This window comes from Mercurialis annua, linkage group LG4, assembly GCF_937616625.2.
Source record: "Mercurialis annua linkage group LG4, ddMerAnnu1.2, whole genome shotgun sequence".
Taxonomy (NCBI): domain Eukaryota; kingdom Viridiplantae; phylum Streptophyta; class Magnoliopsida; order Malpighiales; family Euphorbiaceae; genus Mercurialis; species Mercurialis annua.
The window spans coordinates 32,280,880-32,297,500 of NC_065573.1; the positions used below are offsets into that span (position 1 = coordinate 32,280,880).

The 16,621-nt window shown below is 34.7% G+C and overlaps 4 protein-coding genes across 7 annotated transcripts; 1 reads left to right on the plus strand and 3 right to left on the minus strand.

Moving 5' to 3' along the window:
- Nucleotides 1-109: 109 nt before the first annotated feature.
- Nucleotides 110-2,202, minus strand: LOC126678598 (uncharacterized). Of its 3 annotated transcripts, XR_008790633.1 has the most exons (4): nucleotides 1,863-2,202; nucleotides 1,680-1,755; nucleotides 745-999; nucleotides 132-658 (listed from the first exon to the last, which is right to left on the minus strand). XR_008790633.1 is itself a non-coding variant. In XM_056105624.1 (3 exons), exon 3 carries the CDS (start codon nucleotides 602-604, stop codon nucleotides 125-127), a length of 480 nt encoding a protein of 159 aa, XP_055961599.1. In that variant the 5' UTR covers nucleotides 605-658; nucleotides 745-999; nucleotides 1,680-2,197; the 3' UTR covers nucleotides 110-124. The 3 variants fall into 3 exon arrangements, 2 of the variants coding, with proteins under 2 accessions (XP_055961599.1, XP_055961600.1); XM_056105624.1 differs by having other exon boundaries at nucleotides 110-658; nucleotides 1,680-2,197; XM_056105625.1 differs by lacking the exons at nucleotides 1,680-1,755; nucleotides 1,863-2,202 and having other exon boundaries at nucleotides 110-658; nucleotides 745-1,652.
- A 1,646-nt stretch (nucleotides 2,203-3,848) lies between these two features.
- On the plus strand, nucleotides 3,849-6,099 carry LOC126679559 (probable pectinesterase 68). The gene is made up of 5 exons (XM_050374610.2): nucleotides 3,849-4,265; nucleotides 4,428-4,617; nucleotides 4,705-4,911; nucleotides 5,328-5,566; nucleotides 5,759-6,099. Exons 1-5 carry the CDS (start codon nucleotides 3,976-3,978, stop codon nucleotides 5,913-5,915), a joined length of 1,083 nt encoding a protein of 360 aa, XP_050230567.1. The 5' UTR covers nucleotides 3,849-3,975; the 3' UTR covers nucleotides 5,916-6,099.
- A 545-nt stretch (nucleotides 6,100-6,644) lies between these two features.
- Nucleotides 6,645-9,513, minus strand: LOC126679399 (peroxisome biogenesis protein 19-2-like). 2 transcript variants are annotated; one of them, XM_050374418.2, is made up of 6 exons: nucleotides 9,236-9,513; nucleotides 9,091-9,139; nucleotides 8,594-8,888; nucleotides 7,346-7,662; nucleotides 6,945-7,001; nucleotides 6,645-6,868 (listed from the first exon to the last, which is right to left on the minus strand). In XM_050374418.2, the coding sequence occupies exons 1-5, from the start codon at nucleotides 9,273-9,275 to the stop codon at nucleotides 6,986-6,988; spliced, it is 717 nt and encodes a 238-aa protein (XP_050230375.1). In that variant the 5' UTR covers nucleotides 9,276-9,513; the 3' UTR covers nucleotides 6,645-6,868; nucleotides 6,945-6,985. The 2 variants fall into 2 exon arrangements, with proteins under 2 accessions (XP_050230375.1, XP_050230374.1); XM_050374417.2 differs by lacking the exon at nucleotides 6,945-7,001 and having other exon boundaries at nucleotides 9,236-9,510.
- Nucleotides 9,514-10,059: 546 nt separating this feature from the next.
- LOC126676739 (uncharacterized) lies at nucleotides 10,060-15,711 on the minus strand. Its single transcript, XM_050371010.2, has 2 exons — nucleotides 14,897-15,711; nucleotides 10,060-11,429 (listed from the first exon to the last, which is right to left on the minus strand). Exons 1-2 carry the CDS (start codon nucleotides 15,575-15,577, stop codon nucleotides 10,317-10,319), a joined length of 1,794 nt encoding a protein of 597 aa, XP_050226967.1. The 5' UTR covers nucleotides 15,578-15,711; the 3' UTR covers nucleotides 10,060-10,316.
- Nucleotides 15,712-16,621: the final 910 nt, after the last annotated feature.

Consider the following 16,621-nt stretch of genomic DNA (forward strand, 5'->3'; position numbering starts at 1 on the left):
ATGATACATTATAAATCAACAAAATATAAATAAATAATATATTATAATTAAAATTTAATTGTATCTTCCACATGTTTCTCCAATAAAACAAAAATAAAATAAGTCAAATCTACACGTTGAACATTCAAAGTAATCCTAATTTTTTAGCAACTATCTTTATCCAATTAATTCTAACGTCTTCAGACTTCTTTGAAAGAATCAACCATTGCTCTCGATATGCCTTACTTTCACAAAAGATACTACAAGCAATAACATATAAAGGATCATCCATTGTCAATGTCATCATCTCATCCAATTTCATATTGCACTCTTCAATTGTAGGTCCATCAGACTCACCTAGAGTTTTGAGAACGGCCATCAATTGTTCGTCAATATCATCAACTTTACCTTTTTTATGACGTTTTCCATTTTTCTTTTCAAGAAATCCGGCTGAATTGGGTGAATCAAGATCAACATCAATAGGTGACTCTAGATTTACTGGCGTTGGTTCATTAGCAAATGAAGGTTCTACGTCATCTAAATTAACCGTTTCAGGCATAGTTTCTCTAGAAGGACCCCAACCATCTTTACCAGTTGCTGTTATACCATCAAACAATGATTTCATCTCATCCCCATATTGCAATCCAACATATCGAAATTGTTTTGCGTCCGGAACTCTCTGTTACATGATAAAATTAATATTAATTTTATTAACCACTTCATATTTAAAATTTAAATTACTAATAGAAATAAATTAAGTAGTACCTTTATATATTCATCCCATTCTTCAGAACTCCAATTAACTGTATTTGTTACAGGATCGAATCCATGTCCGCTTTTTCCTACTATATTCGGCCATATAGTATATTTTTGTCTCAAGTAATTTTTAGCCAGGAATCTTTCTTTAAACTACTCCCTTGTTTTCCAGCATCACTCACTTGTTCAATGCATAAGTCCAAAAAAAATTTAACTAAAACAGGATCCTTCCAATTGGCTCTATTATAATCATCGGATGCCATTCTATATATGAAATATTAACAATAATCAATCCAAGACTCAATAAAATTCTACTGTATGATCTGGAATCTTGTGAGCACTTAATAGTAAACTGTTATTTAATAGGTTGTGTTTAAGAAAAATGTAAATACGAGCAATGTCCACTGAATTTGGCAGGTGTCCAAAAACTTGCTAAAGAAACATATAATCATAATAACCCCCCATTTATAGTATTGCAGTAGTAATCTTTTTCCAAACTAGTAATGTATATATGGTTAAATCAATCTTGTAATAAGAATAGTAAATACGTAATCATAGTTTCTACATGTATAAACATCATGCATCACATTGTCATCATGATCGAATCATAGTTATTATCCCATACAACACTAATTAGCATAGGTAATGAATTAATTCAACTAATTTCAGCTCTAACTTTTCCATTATCATCATAATTAATGATTAGAAATCTGGTTTTCAGTTCTATCCCCGCAATACTAATTATAATTAATTCGACAATCATCTATTAAATACCCAATTATTGTCCAATGCAAACATAGAAAAACCCTTAAATAATCTCTCAAATTATAATATTTAGATTAACAAATATGGCGAATTCAATTTAATTTTCAAAATATAAAATACAGATAATTAGTATTTGAACATGTAAAGTAAAAAAATATAAAAGGAACCAAATAATATACCTTATTATCAATTGAATCAACCCAATAAAGCTTGAGACGAAAGAGATGATGGAGCCTTCTAATTTTTTTTAATATACTGAACACCAAAAACAATTCAATGATTTCAATATTAAATATGAACGAGAAAGAAAATCATATTTCAGAAGGAGTACATAATAACAATTTTGATAACAATACTAATACCTGTAGTAAAAGGATTTGAAGTGATTAATACTAGTTGAGTGTCTTCAATTCAATCACACGTTGTTTATGAGAGAAAAAATAGGGTTGTGATGGAGAAGAGAACAGATTTGCACGTGGGTAATAATTTGAGGGTAATGAGGATATTAAAGTCAGTTTAATTTCAAACTTTCAAAATCTTACAACTTAGCGTGTTAAGTAGAAATTTTAAGTCAAAATTTCAAACTTATTATTTTAAGTGACTTTTAGCTTAATTGAATAAGTTAAGTTGGTATATTTGTGATTATCAAATGGACTTAAAACAATTAAGTGCTGAATTAATTAATTTAATCAATAAGTAGGGTTATCAAACACCCCCTAAGTGTGAGATTGAATAATTAGAAATTCTTCTTTTAATGACGATATGTTTTTTGGGTGATAGCTTTTCTTAATACGTTGTTACTATAATTGGGTGACCCATTGGTGGTTAAATAAGCCCTTGTGGATGACTGTTTTTGCAGTATCATCATTTTTTTTAGACTGGCTCACTCAGCTTGTTGAGGAGTCACATATTCTTGTAATTCTGATAATTCTATCAATGAAGATTAGCCTTTGATAAAAAAAAAAAAAAAGAAATGTGAAAGTATTATATATTTGATAAGTATTTTAAATTAAATTTTACCTCGGTATTATATATCATAATGTGACAAAATAATTTCATTTATTATAGCCATCCGCACTAGATCATCCCATATAATCATATCATATGATGTACCCTCAGGGTATATGTGGACTAGAAGAGACATGCCAGAGAGCCCTGCAATCTCTCTGCAACTGCAAGGTTCGGTTACAATTTCGAACCCCACTTGCAATTAAAAAAGAAAAATATCCAAACCTATGATCAATCCAATCATCAAGAGTGGCATTTTGGATTATTTTAGGGGGCATATTTGTCACAAAAGGCAATCTGTGTAAAAGTTAGAGTAAAATTTGTCCCATGCCCTAATTCAGGCAAACAGAGCATGCCTAACTCCCAACGTTCAAAAAAACTGATATTAAGACCAAATGGGTCCTACTTCACCCGAAAATATTAGATGAAAGAAATGAAGTATAGGTGATAGAATTAAATAGCTATAATTATGAGTATACTATACAGTATTTAACCATCCCTCCACCATAATAATTTTGGTCTTCCACAGGCTACTTTTTTTTTTAGTGAGATTAGATTTAATTAATTAATAGTGGAGTTATGGTGACAAAAGAAAAAAAATAGACATATACAAAAGGCAGTGCCCTTTTTGTTTTGGTTAGCATGAGTTTGGCAGAAACTGTTTATTGCTAGTATATTTTTAGTATTCGGTATTCAGTTGACACCCACTAAAACGAATTATAACATCATAAAATTCTATCTATTAATTTCGTCATTGGTATGTTTATTTTACCAACCGATTGCCGACGGAACGTCAGTTGCAATTATTCGATAATATGCTGACGGTTTGAATCGTTGACAGTTGCCGATGGCTTGTCTACGGATTACCAACACATATTTGATCCTCTTTAAAATAATATTCAGTAGTCATCGAATATTTCGTAATTTAGTAGGGCAGCCGACTCACTTTTTTCCATTCTGATTCCGCCACTGATTGCAGACGGACTATTATTTGCAACAGAATTCAAATATCATATATGTTAGCACTTTGAATATAGGAAAACACTAAACTAAAAGTGAAAACATGACAAAAGAATAGAGCTAGATAGATACAAATATTCAGAAAAGTATCTCACAAAAAATTACCAAGCAAAGCCAAAACAAATACTTTGGCCCCCACATGTATACATACATTAATATAATCCATCCAAAAATACCATATGCCTCGCTAGAGCCGTAAATAAAACGACCGTTAGAAGAATAGCCTAAAAAAATGAATTTATCATCATATACATTTACAATCTAATAAGGAATTAAATAACATATGAATAAATATATCTCAGTTTCTTACATACTTCATATTCTTTTTTACACATATATATATGTTCTTTGAAGCTTTCTCTTCAATACCAACGAGACATTCAACTCTATCTTCGAACTCTCTCTTATCTTATCGTTTTATTCTCTGACTAATTTATTGCTATTTTAATGGCTTCTTTCAATTATTTCTACTGTATTTTTACTTTGTTTTTATTGCATGCACCATTCTTAGTTACTTCCTCTATTTTCAGGTACAAGCAGCTCAATTCACTCAACAACACCGCCTCTAAGAACTCCACGAAGCCTCACCGGAAGTGGATCGGCCCCGTTGGTCACCGAGTTATAACCGTGGATGTCGCTGGCTCTGGCGAGTTCCGGTCTGTCCAAGCTGCTGTTGATTCGATCCCGGAGAACAATAAAGAAAATGTGCTGATAATAATTAAAGCAGGATATTACATGTAAATATTTCTGACATGAGCTTATAAATTGGTGGTGGTTTTTTTTAGCTGTGGGCCTAGTAGTGTGGATTTAGTGTCACGGGACAAAAGTTTTGAAAACTTTCCAGATTAATGACGTTATTTAGCAGTGTTTAATGAATTGATTGGCTGTGTTGGGTGCAGAGAGAAGGTGGTGGTGCCGGTGACAAAACCCTACGTAACCTTTGAAGGAGCAGGACGAGACGTGACCTTCATCGAATGGCATGATAGAGCATGCGACCGCGGAGCCAACGGACAGCAACTTCGTACTTACAGAACTGCTTCTGTCACCGTTTATGCCAGTTATTTCTCTGCTCGAAACATCAGCTTCAAGGTACTTATATCAAATATTATAAAAATTACATCATTGTATATATTGAAAATAGATTTGGAACTTAATACTTAAATGTGCATAATATAGAATACAGCACCAGCACCAATGCCGGGGATGCAAGGGTGGCAAGCGGCGGCGTTTCGGATATCAGGAGACAAAGCTTACTTCTCAGGATGTGGATTCTACGGCGCACAAGACACTCTTTGTGACGATGCCGGCAGACATTACTTCAAGGAGTGTTACATTGAGGGCTCCATCGACTTCATTTTTGGAAACGGTCGTTCTATGTATAAAGTAAGCTACAAAATACGAGTTTATCTTTTACCTAACGTCCAATCTTTTTCAGAACTGTTATTCAAATTATTTACCTAAAAAAATAAATAAAAAAATAGAAGCAAATTGATAATTATGAATCACATGCATGTATTTATATATACACGACTCGTGAGTTTTGATGGGGACATGTATACGTTGAAATAAGTATGCACAGGCTGGTCCTTTTAATGAGAGAAAATGATGTTGCATATAAAGAAAAAGGGACGAGGGTCCACAAAATCCAAACATTTTATCAAATTCTAATTGAACTTTTTAATTTTTCTTTTAGGTCAAAGAATAGCAAAGTGACCTTTTTTTTATTTGTTAAAAAAGTTATTTAGACCCAAAACGGTTGAGGTGTTAAAATGAGTTAAAATGGTGGTTAACTGTATTAGGACTGCGAGCTGCACTCAATAGCAACCAGATTTGGATCGATAGCAGCACAAGATAGAAGTTCTCCAGATGAGAAAACTGGATTTTCTTTTCTGGGGTGTAAGGTAACAGGCACCGGACCATTGTACGTCGGCCGAGCTATGGGTCAATACTCGAGGATCGTCTATGCCTACACATACTTCGACGACTTGGTTGCACACGGCGGCTGGGATGACTGGGACCACGGCAGCAACAAAAATAAGTAGGCAAATCCATGACTACCTTCAATTTTGCTATTTAAGGGGGTGTGCATTCTATTTAAATCAATTTTTTTTGATAAAACAGTGAAATTCTAAAACAATAATATTTTTTTCAACCAAATCAAACGAATTGATTTGATCAGCTTTTTTTAGTTTGGTTGTTCCAGTTTGATTATATTTATGGTCGATTTCAGGACTGCATTCTTTGGAGTGTACAAATGCTGGGGGCCTGGAGCGGCTAAAGTGAGAGGCGTTTCATGGGCGAGAGAACTTGATTTTGAATCAGCTCACAAGTTCTTAGCTAAGAGCTTCGTTAATGGCAGACATTGGATTGCACCTTCTGATGCTTAGCAAATAGCAGCACACCAACTTTTACAGTCGTCTTCCTTTCTGGAAATTCATTCATTTATTCATTCAATTGAACTATCAGTTATTTGTTTTCAATCCCAACTAATATTCAAGGATTTGTATACTTAGATTTGCTTCATATCTGTAAAGATATCAAACTAAATTTATCTGTTTAATTCAATTATTCTATTTACGAGTTTTTTTTACACCCCTAGTACTCCGAATATTAATTCTTATCGTATCAAACAACAAAGAGTCGTCGATCTATCTTCATATGTTATGTAACTAGTACAGAGACTCTCCATGGCGAGGCTATTTGTGCTTCACCATTGGTTATTTCAGAATGATGCGCCGGGTTGAAGAATTGAGTAAATCACTCCGATCGCAAGTAGTATTGCAAGACAATACTACGCTATACCATTCCTACCTTTCACGAGGTCCAAATCTTAATAAATTATTGAAAACTGAAATCCTTTCATGTTCATGCCATCCAAAAATGAGAGCTACTGATCTACCAAAATAAACCAGAAAAAATACAACACTGTCGACTGTGATCAAACAATAAGATCAATCTTAGGTGTATGTAATGCCTTTTTTTCTCTCTTCAGTTTTACAATGTAATCTATATGAAGGATATATTTAAAGAATCAGCAAGCAATTTGCATGATGGTATTCCCTTTTGCGAGCCCTCCAATAAATTTCAGTTCAAAGGAACCGTGAATCATGTACAAATTTATCATGAATCGAGGCCCTGAATTAAGCATTTTCTACTATTATTAGGACTCATAATAAAATAACTGTAACTTGAGTGAACTACTGTATCTTTCACGAATACATTTTAGAAAATACCTATGGCTATACGACAAAGCAAAATGGCAAATGAGTAGAGGAATGAAGAGGTGAAGCTGCCTCACATTATGCAACAATTTCCCTGGGACTCGAGCATCTCTGGAGACCTGCAACAGAAATATCAATCAGCTGTCTGATGCAAATGTATATCAAGAATTTACAAGACTACGTTTAAATACATACGTTCAAGGTCAATTTTCTTAAAAATATCCGACCAGAACTTGTCACAGCATCATCCATCTGACAATATTCCAAATAAAAATCTTTAAAACTTGTGAAGCTCATATCTGGCCACTGTTTGGCACCTAAGTCAGGGTTAGACATAGAACTAAAACCATTTCGGATTTCTAGCATCAAATTCTGCACTATAAATAAACAATTGTTTCTCAAAATAGCACACAAAAACTTTCCCTAAACTGCTCTTAGACTACCTCATCCTGGCATCTTGCCTTAAGGATATATCAACACATTGAGAAAATATGCTTCAGATTACCAAGAATAATAAAGAAAGATGTGATAACCATAAATGTGCAGAAAAAATGCTATTTACATATTTCAAAATCTGTATAAGACAAAGCACTTACATTTGGCCAATATTATTGAAATCAATTTCAGGAGCAAACTCTTGCACAATATCATTAGGTGGTTGGCCGCATTCTTGCATTTTCTGCATGAGATCAGTAATCTTGGTATAATTATTAGGTTCTTTCTCATAAACTTCATTAAGGATCTTTATGAGTTCATATTGGCGAGAATAGCGCTCGTAGTCTTCCGTAGTCAAATTAGCTTTGTTTTCCTTCAGCCATGCAGGGTATCTTTCTCCAATTTCCTTCATGGGTTCATGAAGAATCTCCTTTGACAAGAGTTGTTGCATCATCGTCTCTACAAAAGATTGCATGTCCTGTACAGAAAGAGCAAAATATGTTTAAGATATGAATAAATTACATAAAGATATGTGAATGCAAAACACAAACGTAAGAAGGTAGAAATGTAGAATATAGTTAAATAACTTAATACAATCAATAAACAACTAAGGAACACATCAACATATGATGGTGTTCATAGATGAAATAGTACTCCCCAATATTAGATGTTCTAGTTCAGCACAATAGAGGCTAAGTTTTTTTTTTTTTTACCAATTTACAGTAATCACAGCATGCATTTCACTACTACGTGACGAAATAGTAGCAAAACAAATTCTACAATCAGCTCTAATGAAACATTGATGAAATACAATAATAACTAATCTGGCACATAACATGATCAAATAGCAGGCCCATAACCTAGTCATGGACTCAGCTCAAGGAGGTCCTAGGATAGTGATTTTGGAGACTGTTCTATGCAGAGCATCCTAAAGTAAAATGGCCAACTTCAATAGTTAAACTTGAATCAGTGCCGCGCGCAAGCCATCTTCAATTCTTCCTATTTCTTCCATAAGTAGCACTTGAACATCAAAGATTACATATTGCAAATTTGAGTTCGACATGCATATTTACCCAACAAATAAGCGGTTAAGCTAATTACAGTAAAAATGTTGAGTTATTTGAGAACAACGAACCAAGAAGATGCTCATTTGCAACTGTCATGTGCAATATAACAAAGATGATGCCAGTCAAAAGAAAAAGAAAACAGGTAACACTTACTGTTTATCAAAGCGCTTGTTCTCCTATTAAACCTTATGAGAACAAACTTATAATGATAGATAATTAAAGCAATTTATCAAAACACGTGTTCTCGATTCATTACAATCACCTTTCAGCAGGAGTACAAGCAATCCAAAAGCACTCAATTAAATCAAAGGATAGAACAGAAGTAACAGAAAGCAAATTTACCTGTGTGCCAGAGAAGTCCTCAAACTGCTTAACCCAATCATCCAACATTGCATCACTGCTAAAATCATCCGGCTTCCGAGCGGAAGCCGATTTTAACTCATTCACAGCCTCCTTTGCTTGCTCCCTAAGTTGATCGAGTGCGTCCGAAACATGGGATTCCTTCGCAGCCTTTTGCTTTCCCTTTTTCTTGCTGTTTAAGTCAGGCAATCCTCCACCACCCAAACCCTGAATCCCCTTCGGCAGTGAAAGGGCCGATTCTTGCTGTTTGCTCTCATTACTACCATCACCTCCACTCCTAAATTCACAATTAACACCGATTACAACCCCAAAGAATGGTATTTACAATTGACAGTGACACAGTTACAATAATATAGTAATTAATTCCAATTATAATTCCAATTCCGGTAATATAGTAAATAATTCAATAAAATCACAAAAACTTAAATAAGATGGTACCAACATAAAAAAGATGAGAACTTTAGATTAAAGGGAGAGACCTTTGAGATGGAGGAGTAAGATTGAGACCCTGGAAATCATCAAGAGCACCTGCAATTATTTGAAAATAAAGGGGTAAATTTACAAAATCCAAAATTGAATTAAGGGTTTTGAAATTAAAGATTAAAGAAAAGAGTTAAGCCTTACTGTCGAGGAGCTCGTCTAGATCATCATGTTGGTCAGCCATGACTGGACTAATCACTGTTTATCGAGAAAAAGAATGGTACGAAATTAAAGATTTAAGCTTTTTCAAGGTCGGATTGAAATGAATCTGTAAAAAACTGGAATTCTGTGGATTTACACTAAGCGGTGCAACGCATTGATGAAAAAGATTGAAATGTAATGATTCTTTGAGTATTTTTGACTGTTTTGACAGACATGCCGTTCCTATTTTTCTTATGTTTTTGTCATTATCTTCAAATTCTTTTCTTTTTCTTTTTCTGTTTCTTACAATGAAGGGAATTTTTTTTTTATTACGGAATATTTTTTGATGAATTTATTACAGAATATAATAGGAGTAGTTCATAGAGTTTCTTTTATTAATGTTACAAGTACTTTTTTGAAATAAAATTATTTAATTTATAAAATAAAGACAATTTTTGGTTAATTTTGTGTTTATTTCCATTCTCATGTGATTAAAATTTGCAATAAATAAATAAATTATCAAGTTAGTTCGAATCTCAATTATTAAAGTCGAGCTTGATCTTGGTAGGATTGCAGTCAATTTCTCATTGACATGTTATGGCAATTATCGAACCATGTAAATACAGAAAATTGTACCGTCTGAGCAATAACATTCAAATGAATATGAATTCCATGATGAGATTATAAAGCTAGGACTGTGAATAAGATCACAAATACAATTTAATTTGCTGGATGAAGAGTCTGTTACAATCCAACCTAAAATGTCAATACTTGTTGAAGGATGTAGTTGAACAAAAAGCGGTAACACAACTCGTAATGCCACCAGCTGCTAAAATTTGAGTATTCGATTATTTCAGATTAATATGTTTTCCAGTCTGATTTCCACTTAAAGAAAAAAACCATAATCAGATTTCACTAATAGAGAAACTAATATTTCATTCCATGCTAAACTGTCTATCAGAAGCGCAAAAAGCACGCTCATGGGTTAATGCATACAACACCACAAGTATATACCCAGCAGCTGGAATGAATCCATTAATTTTCAGCCGTGCCGCTAATGGGAGAAGGATATGACCCTTTACCTTCAGAGCCTGAAGACAGCTGCTGCAGGATTTGCAGTTGAAGTGGCTTCCGACTGTTGTGGCACAAAACTTTGAGAGAATTGAGGATCCAAAATTGCAGGAGCTGCTGCTGTAGAGTGGTGAGCCTGGGAAGGAAACTGTGGGGGAAATAAACCCTGCGGAGGATAGAAAGGTTGATGGCCCTGCAGAACAAAATGAGTTTGTGCCACTGGATTGGGAGGGTAAAGTGCCTGAAGCCCTGTTGGCCCATAAACAGACTGATGGCCTTGAAATCGATTGAGTTTAGCAATGTGCTTTTTGCCAGCAAAATGGCGGTCCAGAACCTCCCGAGTATCACATTTGACATTGCATAGATCACAGAGTAAGGGAATTACCACTTTAGGTTTGGGTGGTTCAAATCTATTATTAGTTTCAGAAGTCCTCACGCGCTTCCCGCCCCGGCCACCTCTAATTTTGTGATTCCCTCCACGCCTCCTATTATCGAACGAGTTCACTTTACGCTTATTTCCTTTCTGATTAGATAATTCCCCTGCTGGAGCTTCGATATTTTCCCCAGCATTATCCTGCTGATTGTTCTCTATAATAGGTTCATCACTGGCAGCTTCAGATGTCAAGTTTTCTGCTGACTTCTGCTCTTCACCATCCTGTGCAACCTTAGTCTCCTGAGAAACTTCTGGCTTGAGATCATTTACAGGTTTATGATCGTTCTGAATTTCTTCCCCCGGTTTGATGGGTTCTTTCACCTCTTCATTCCGAAGCAAGTTCTTCTTATGCCGCTTGCCATTCTTATGCTGCTCAAGAATTTCCAAACTGGTGCAATCTACCCGACAAATTTCACACCATGCAATCTGTGCAGATCCTTGCTTAAATGCTACATTTTCTGGTGTTCGAGCAGACTGACCTGCCTCAACAGCAGCAGCTGGATGGTCTGGATAGGAAGATGTTGATATCACACCTTGTGCTTGGAAGCTTCTAGAATGGGCATTGCCTTTACCGCGTCCTTTTCCACGGAAAGGAGGAGCAGAACCAGAATATTGGCCAGTATTTCCCCGGCGACCCCCTCGCAATGGTCCACCACCTCGTCTACCACCACCCCTGTGCAGATGTCGACCATCCTGCAAAGTTCACTCATAAATGACTTTAAACATGTAAGAAGATAAAGAGCAAGAACAGCCCATAATAGGTTTTTTATGCACAATGCACCAAGTAGAACGTCTTTTATGATAGAAAATTGAATGATCATCTGAAATCACAAAAAATGCACATTTTTACAGCATTAAAGACGCTCCAATTATGAAGTTGAGTACTGTTATAGTTGTGTTATTCATCAGAAACAAAATTCTTTCAAAATCGTGGCTCAACCCAACACAAGTTGGATAATAATAGATCTTACTTTCTCAAAAACTCTTCTCTTAGAGTAGGCCAAATGAAACTCCGATTATGAGAATAATTAAGGACCCATTGCGTCTCCCTCCAAGTTAATTTTGCCATAGTATTTTACAGTACTAAGCACATTGCCAATCTCTAGTATGATGAACATATTTTCAGTTATCATAGCAACTTATGCATAAACTTATTTCCTCCCACATATTCCTTGATCAGACCCAATTATCTATTAAAATAGTGTAACTAGATCAATATTAGAAATTAATTTCCTAACTAGCTAGAAATGATTTTAACCATGTTATTAAACAAAAAAATCCAATGCTGCAGATGAACATACACACAATTCAAATTGCAATTGATGGAAGCATATGATTTTAGCTTAAGCTCACACTTCCACCACCAGTAGCCTGCAACCTCAACCTGTCAGCACCTCTGTTGCTCTGATTCTTCACTATACATGCCCAAAGGTTCCAGTCAAACATGTAAAGTAGACATGGATGCTTGGGGTATGATTCTTCAATTATAATAGAAAGTTGAATATACATGTGCCGGGCAAGGATGCCTTGACACTTGTGCAGAAGTCTGAGCAACATAGGTTGAAAAATAAACTCCTGACAGCTAAGTTGTTTCAGCCAGATTTAGTTCTAAACCAGCATGAAGAGCTTGTGAAAAAAATCCAATCTACTTTGTACCTTACCCGCCCACCGGAAGCCCTGGCAACAGTTCGTGAACCGGAGGTTTTGGTTCGGAACCGCCGGTTCATGGTTTCAATAAATTAATTTAACATAATAATAAACGATCTTTTTACTTTTAGTTTAAATAAAAAAATTAAACGAAAGAAGGTATCAATATTTATAGAAAAAAAGGTGAAAAACTAAAAACATTGGCACATTCTGCACACAATGTGCAGTTTATGGGAAATTGTGGTATATAATCACACCTGTGATCATTTGATAGAACTGTCATTTGTGACAAAAATGGTCACAAATGTGACTGTTTGTCACAAAGAAAAGCATGCGGGGTAGGAGCATGGTGGGTGAGTGGAGTAGAATAAATTTTGTATTTTTTGATTTGAGAGCCGGAACTGCCGGTTTGGAACTGAGACGCGGTTATGCTTCCAAGAAAATTGGAACCGGCCCAGAACCGGTTACCTTCCGGTTCTGGGTCAGTTTTGACCCAGTTCCATGTTCAATTGGTTTTGACCAGGCCGGTTTTGGGCCTGAACCGGCCTGTGGACAGGGCTACCCGCCAATGTCCTTACCACAAGCAATTAGAAGAGCCATACCTATTCTTTCTGGTTAGCAATCCAAGACCAATGAAAACAGCTTCAGATTCAACATCTCCTACTTGGCAAATGAAATATTTCAGCAAGTCCCTTGGCCTAATGGAAGTGATAGTTTTCCAACATCAATAGTATTTCAAAGGCAAGAAGAATCAGTCAACAACAACAGAAAACATGGTAACCACCGCTTTAAGATAGCCAAGCCTCATTGATTTTAGCTCAGGTTATCAGAATATGAATGAGAAAAGTTCAAGCTCAGCCTATGATCAATTGTTCGCAAATTCAATTAGTTGAAACTTGGCTAGACTCACTGCAGCTTTTTTTAGTCTTATCTTGTGGTAATTAATACTCCCTCCGTCCCAATAGAGTTGTCCACTTTGAGAAAAATTTTTGTCCCAAAATTCTTGTCCACTTTTAAAAAGTAACCAACTTTTACACTCAGTTTTCCTATATTATTCCTATTTAAAATCTACTAATGAGTAAATTGAAAGTAAATTGCAAGTGGACCCTATTTTAAATAAGGGTATGACAAGAAAAGTAAGGAAAATTTTATAAAACCCATAAATAATAATTACTTTTCTTAAACTATGTGATAAAGGTAAAGTGGACAACTCTATTGGGACGGAGGGAGTAGAATTCATCAGACCCATGACATGTTAACATCCAACAAGCTTATAAATGCACAAAAGACGAGATGATTATAGATCTAAGCAAGCACCCCCAAGATTTTAGGCTCAGTCGTCAAACTATGATTTTAGTTTCACTTCAAAGCAGATAGGAGCATAATCTTCAAATACATGTTACATGCTATGACTGAAGAACGCATCATTGCGAACAATTATCTATTATAAACTAATATGTTTAGGTTTTATGCTATTTGATTAAGCACTCCAATTTAAATGAGTAGATTCTATGATCTCAGTATTTACCAACAAACTTCCAATAAAAAGCATTCTGTTAATGATTGGGTCAGAAGTGCAGAAAGTCAAGATTGGTCAATCAAAAAGCTGAACAGAGTCCTAATTAAACAGCCAGATAAATTTAAGATTTTGCAAAGTCGTGCAGCATGATGTCAGTTCACAGCATGTGAACCGTGCATTTAGAAACAGTATATACTTACAACAAGCACATATTATATATCCTTTTTCTTTGCGCAATTATTTCATAATTCATAAAAATAACTACAACAATGAAATGTTCTTCCAATTTTCTACAGCTTGATTGGGAACTAGGCATATATCTTTACAGGACCTTAAAGTGTTTACAGAAAAATCACACAGAATCAAAGAATAATTAAACATCTAAGAAACACATTTATTCAGATAAACCAATCATTCTATTATCTCACGACTGAAGCTGCATTCACTTAAACTTCTTTTTAAGTTTGCAAGCACACAAGAGACTAGAAGCAGGATTATTATCATACTTAAAAAGGCAATGAAGCAAGCACACACAAGATATAAAAAACTGCTTCAACCAGAATGCAAGTGCACGCTCGAATGAATTAAGGCCAAAAACTTTCCGGTGAATGAATAATTAAGGTCTCATGAGAATTTTATGCAACTTGCTCTGAGTTACTTTAACCATGGTATCACGGATATCCTGATCCTACAAACAAGTATGTCCTCGCATACAAAAAGTGAAATGTACTAATTTATAGAGTTCTCCTAAAGGAAGAAAATAACTTCTTAATGGACAAAGGCACTGATCATACATTGCTGAATTAGTTACTTCTATAACAAATCATAGAGAAGCTGAATTAACCAAAACATGATGGTGTTTCACTCAGATGTGATCATGTGACTCAGACCTAGTTTCCATGTGTTAGTCATGCACAATTAGACCAAAAAAAATTATGAATGAATGCAAGCTGAAAAAAATTGAAAGCAAAAAAAATGCATCAAAGATCTTAACCGCAGGAGGACGCATTGAAAGCTGAAATCTTGGAGTGGCAACAGGCGGCAACCCAGCAATTGCCCTCTCCGCCGCGTCCATAGTCCCAGCAAACTGAGCCAGCTGCTCAAGCGCAGCAATGGCAGCAGCGGCCGCAGCATTCTTCCCATTTCCGCCATCTAACGGAGCCTGCGGTTGGGTGGCCCCACCAGAATCCGAAATTGGGGTAACAGCAACCGCGGGAGGAGGAGGTTGTTGATGGTAATACTGCTGTTGTGGCGGTTGCTGTTGCTGCTGTTGTGGCGGTTGCTGTTGCTGTTGTTGTGGCGGTTGCTGTTGCTGTTGCTGTGGTTGTGGAGGTTGCTGCTGCTGATAGTAATCGGGCGGTGCCGGCGGTGGTTGTTGTTGATAATAAGCGTAATTTTGTTGCTGCGGGTCGTAGTATTGCGGCCATTGAGGAGGGTATTGTTGTTGATAATAAGGGTAATACGAAGCAGAAGAGGATTGATCGTAGGTTTGATAGTAATAATTGTAGTAATCTTGATATTCTTGCTGTTGTTTTTGATATTGTAAAATGGCTTCTTGTTGTTGTTCTTGCGTTGCCGCCTGTTCTTGAAATTGCTGTGGTTGTGCCACCTCCTGCGGCGGTGGCTGTGGCTGTGGATGTGATTCTGGAAGAGATGAAGAGGCTCCCCCTTCCATTGCTAGTTTTTCATATGAACAAAGGGGAAAGATTTTGGGGATAATTTTTTAGGGATTTAACTGATGGTTAGGTTTTGATATGGTTAAAATCAATCAACTGGATGGCCATTTTTTTGTTTTCTTCCGTCGTTTTGCTCTGTATTTATTCGTAAAAACTGGTACTATTATTTTAACCTGTATTGCACCAAATATGCATTATTGATTTTAAATAATAATAATTCATTTTTATCTGCAATTACATATATGAAATAAAATTTAAAATTTTATCTAAATTAAATAATATTGTTCTTTGATAGTTATAATTATTATTTTGTATAGTGTTCATTAAGAAATTATATTACAAATAAAATAAGTTATTTTATTTTATTAAAGATAATTTTGAGAAGAATTATTTTTTGAAAAACCATTTTGACAAAATTTTGTCCAACATATTTTACACTTTGAGTATTTCTGAATTAAAATATTAAATTAATTTTTTTAAATATACTAATATAAAAAAAATATAAAATTAATTATAGATGTTATTCATATTATTTTATATTTTGAAAATAATAATATACAGATAAATAGACTTGCATTTTCTATAAGCAATCATACATGAATCATGTGTGTCTAAATACGAAATATAACTATTAATTATATTTGATATATAAAATTCAAACACGGCACATTTATAGTACATATTACATGACAAGACATGCATAAATATGTTATTTAAACGCTTTAATGATACATTTTACATCCATTTTAATTATTTAAATGTTATATAATTTTTTTGATATGTATTAAAATTATTACATTATAACACAAAAAATGAAAATATTGTAATAAATAACAAATAAAATTTAATTTAAATATTTTATTACGTTAATCATATTTAAACGAATTAGACATATTTAATCCGTTTAGACTCAAAGTTAATAATTGTTATCTAAATTTATTTATCTTCAAACCTAAATCCATTTAATATTGGGTTAATTCCTAAAAAAATCACGAACTTTACACGAAGTTTCATTTTAATCATGAACCTTAAAATTTGTCATT

What these genes read in the sequence shown, in the direction of transcription:
- LOC126676739 (XM_050371010.2), bottom strand. Translation starts at nt 15,577, where the DNA reads ATGGAAGGGGGAGCCTCTTCATCTCTTCCAGAATCACATCCACAGCCA. An exon ending in TTTCAATGCGTCCTCCTGCG is followed by an intron (nt 11,430 to 14,896) that starts GTTAAGATCTTT and finishes TGAACTTTGCAG; the next exon opens with GATGGTCGACATCTGCACAG.
- LOC126679399 (XM_050374417.2), bottom strand. Translation starts at nt 9,275, where the DNA reads ATGGCTGACCAACATGATGATCTAGACGAGCTCCTCGACA. An exon ending in TCTAGACGAGCTCCTCGACA is followed by an intron (nt 9,140 to 9,235) that starts GTAAGGCTTAAC and finishes AAATAATTGCAG; the next exon opens with GTGCTCTTGATGATTTCCAG. An exon ending in TTCAATAATATTGGCCAAAT is followed by an intron (nt 6,869 to 7,345) that starts GTAAGTGCTTTG and finishes TTTCTGTTGCAG; the next exon opens with GTCTCCAGAGATGCTCGAGT.
- LOC126679559 (XM_050374610.2), top strand. Translation starts at nt 3,976, where the DNA reads ATGGCTTCTTTCAATTATTTCTACTGTATTTTTACTTTGTTTTTATTG. An exon ending in ATTAAAGCAGGATATTACAT is followed by an intron (nt 4,266 to 4,427) that starts GTAAATATTTCT and finishes TGTTGGGTGCAG; the next exon opens with AGAGAAGGTGGTGGTGCCGG. An exon ending in ACGGTCGTTCTATGTATAAA is followed by an intron (nt 4,912 to 5,327) that starts GTAAGCTACAAA and finishes TAACTGTATTAG; the next exon opens with GACTGCGAGCTGCACTCAAT.
- LOC126678598 (XM_056105624.1), bottom strand. Translation starts at nt 604, where the DNA reads ATGAAATCATTGTTTGATGGTATAACAGCAACTGGTAAAGATGGTTGG.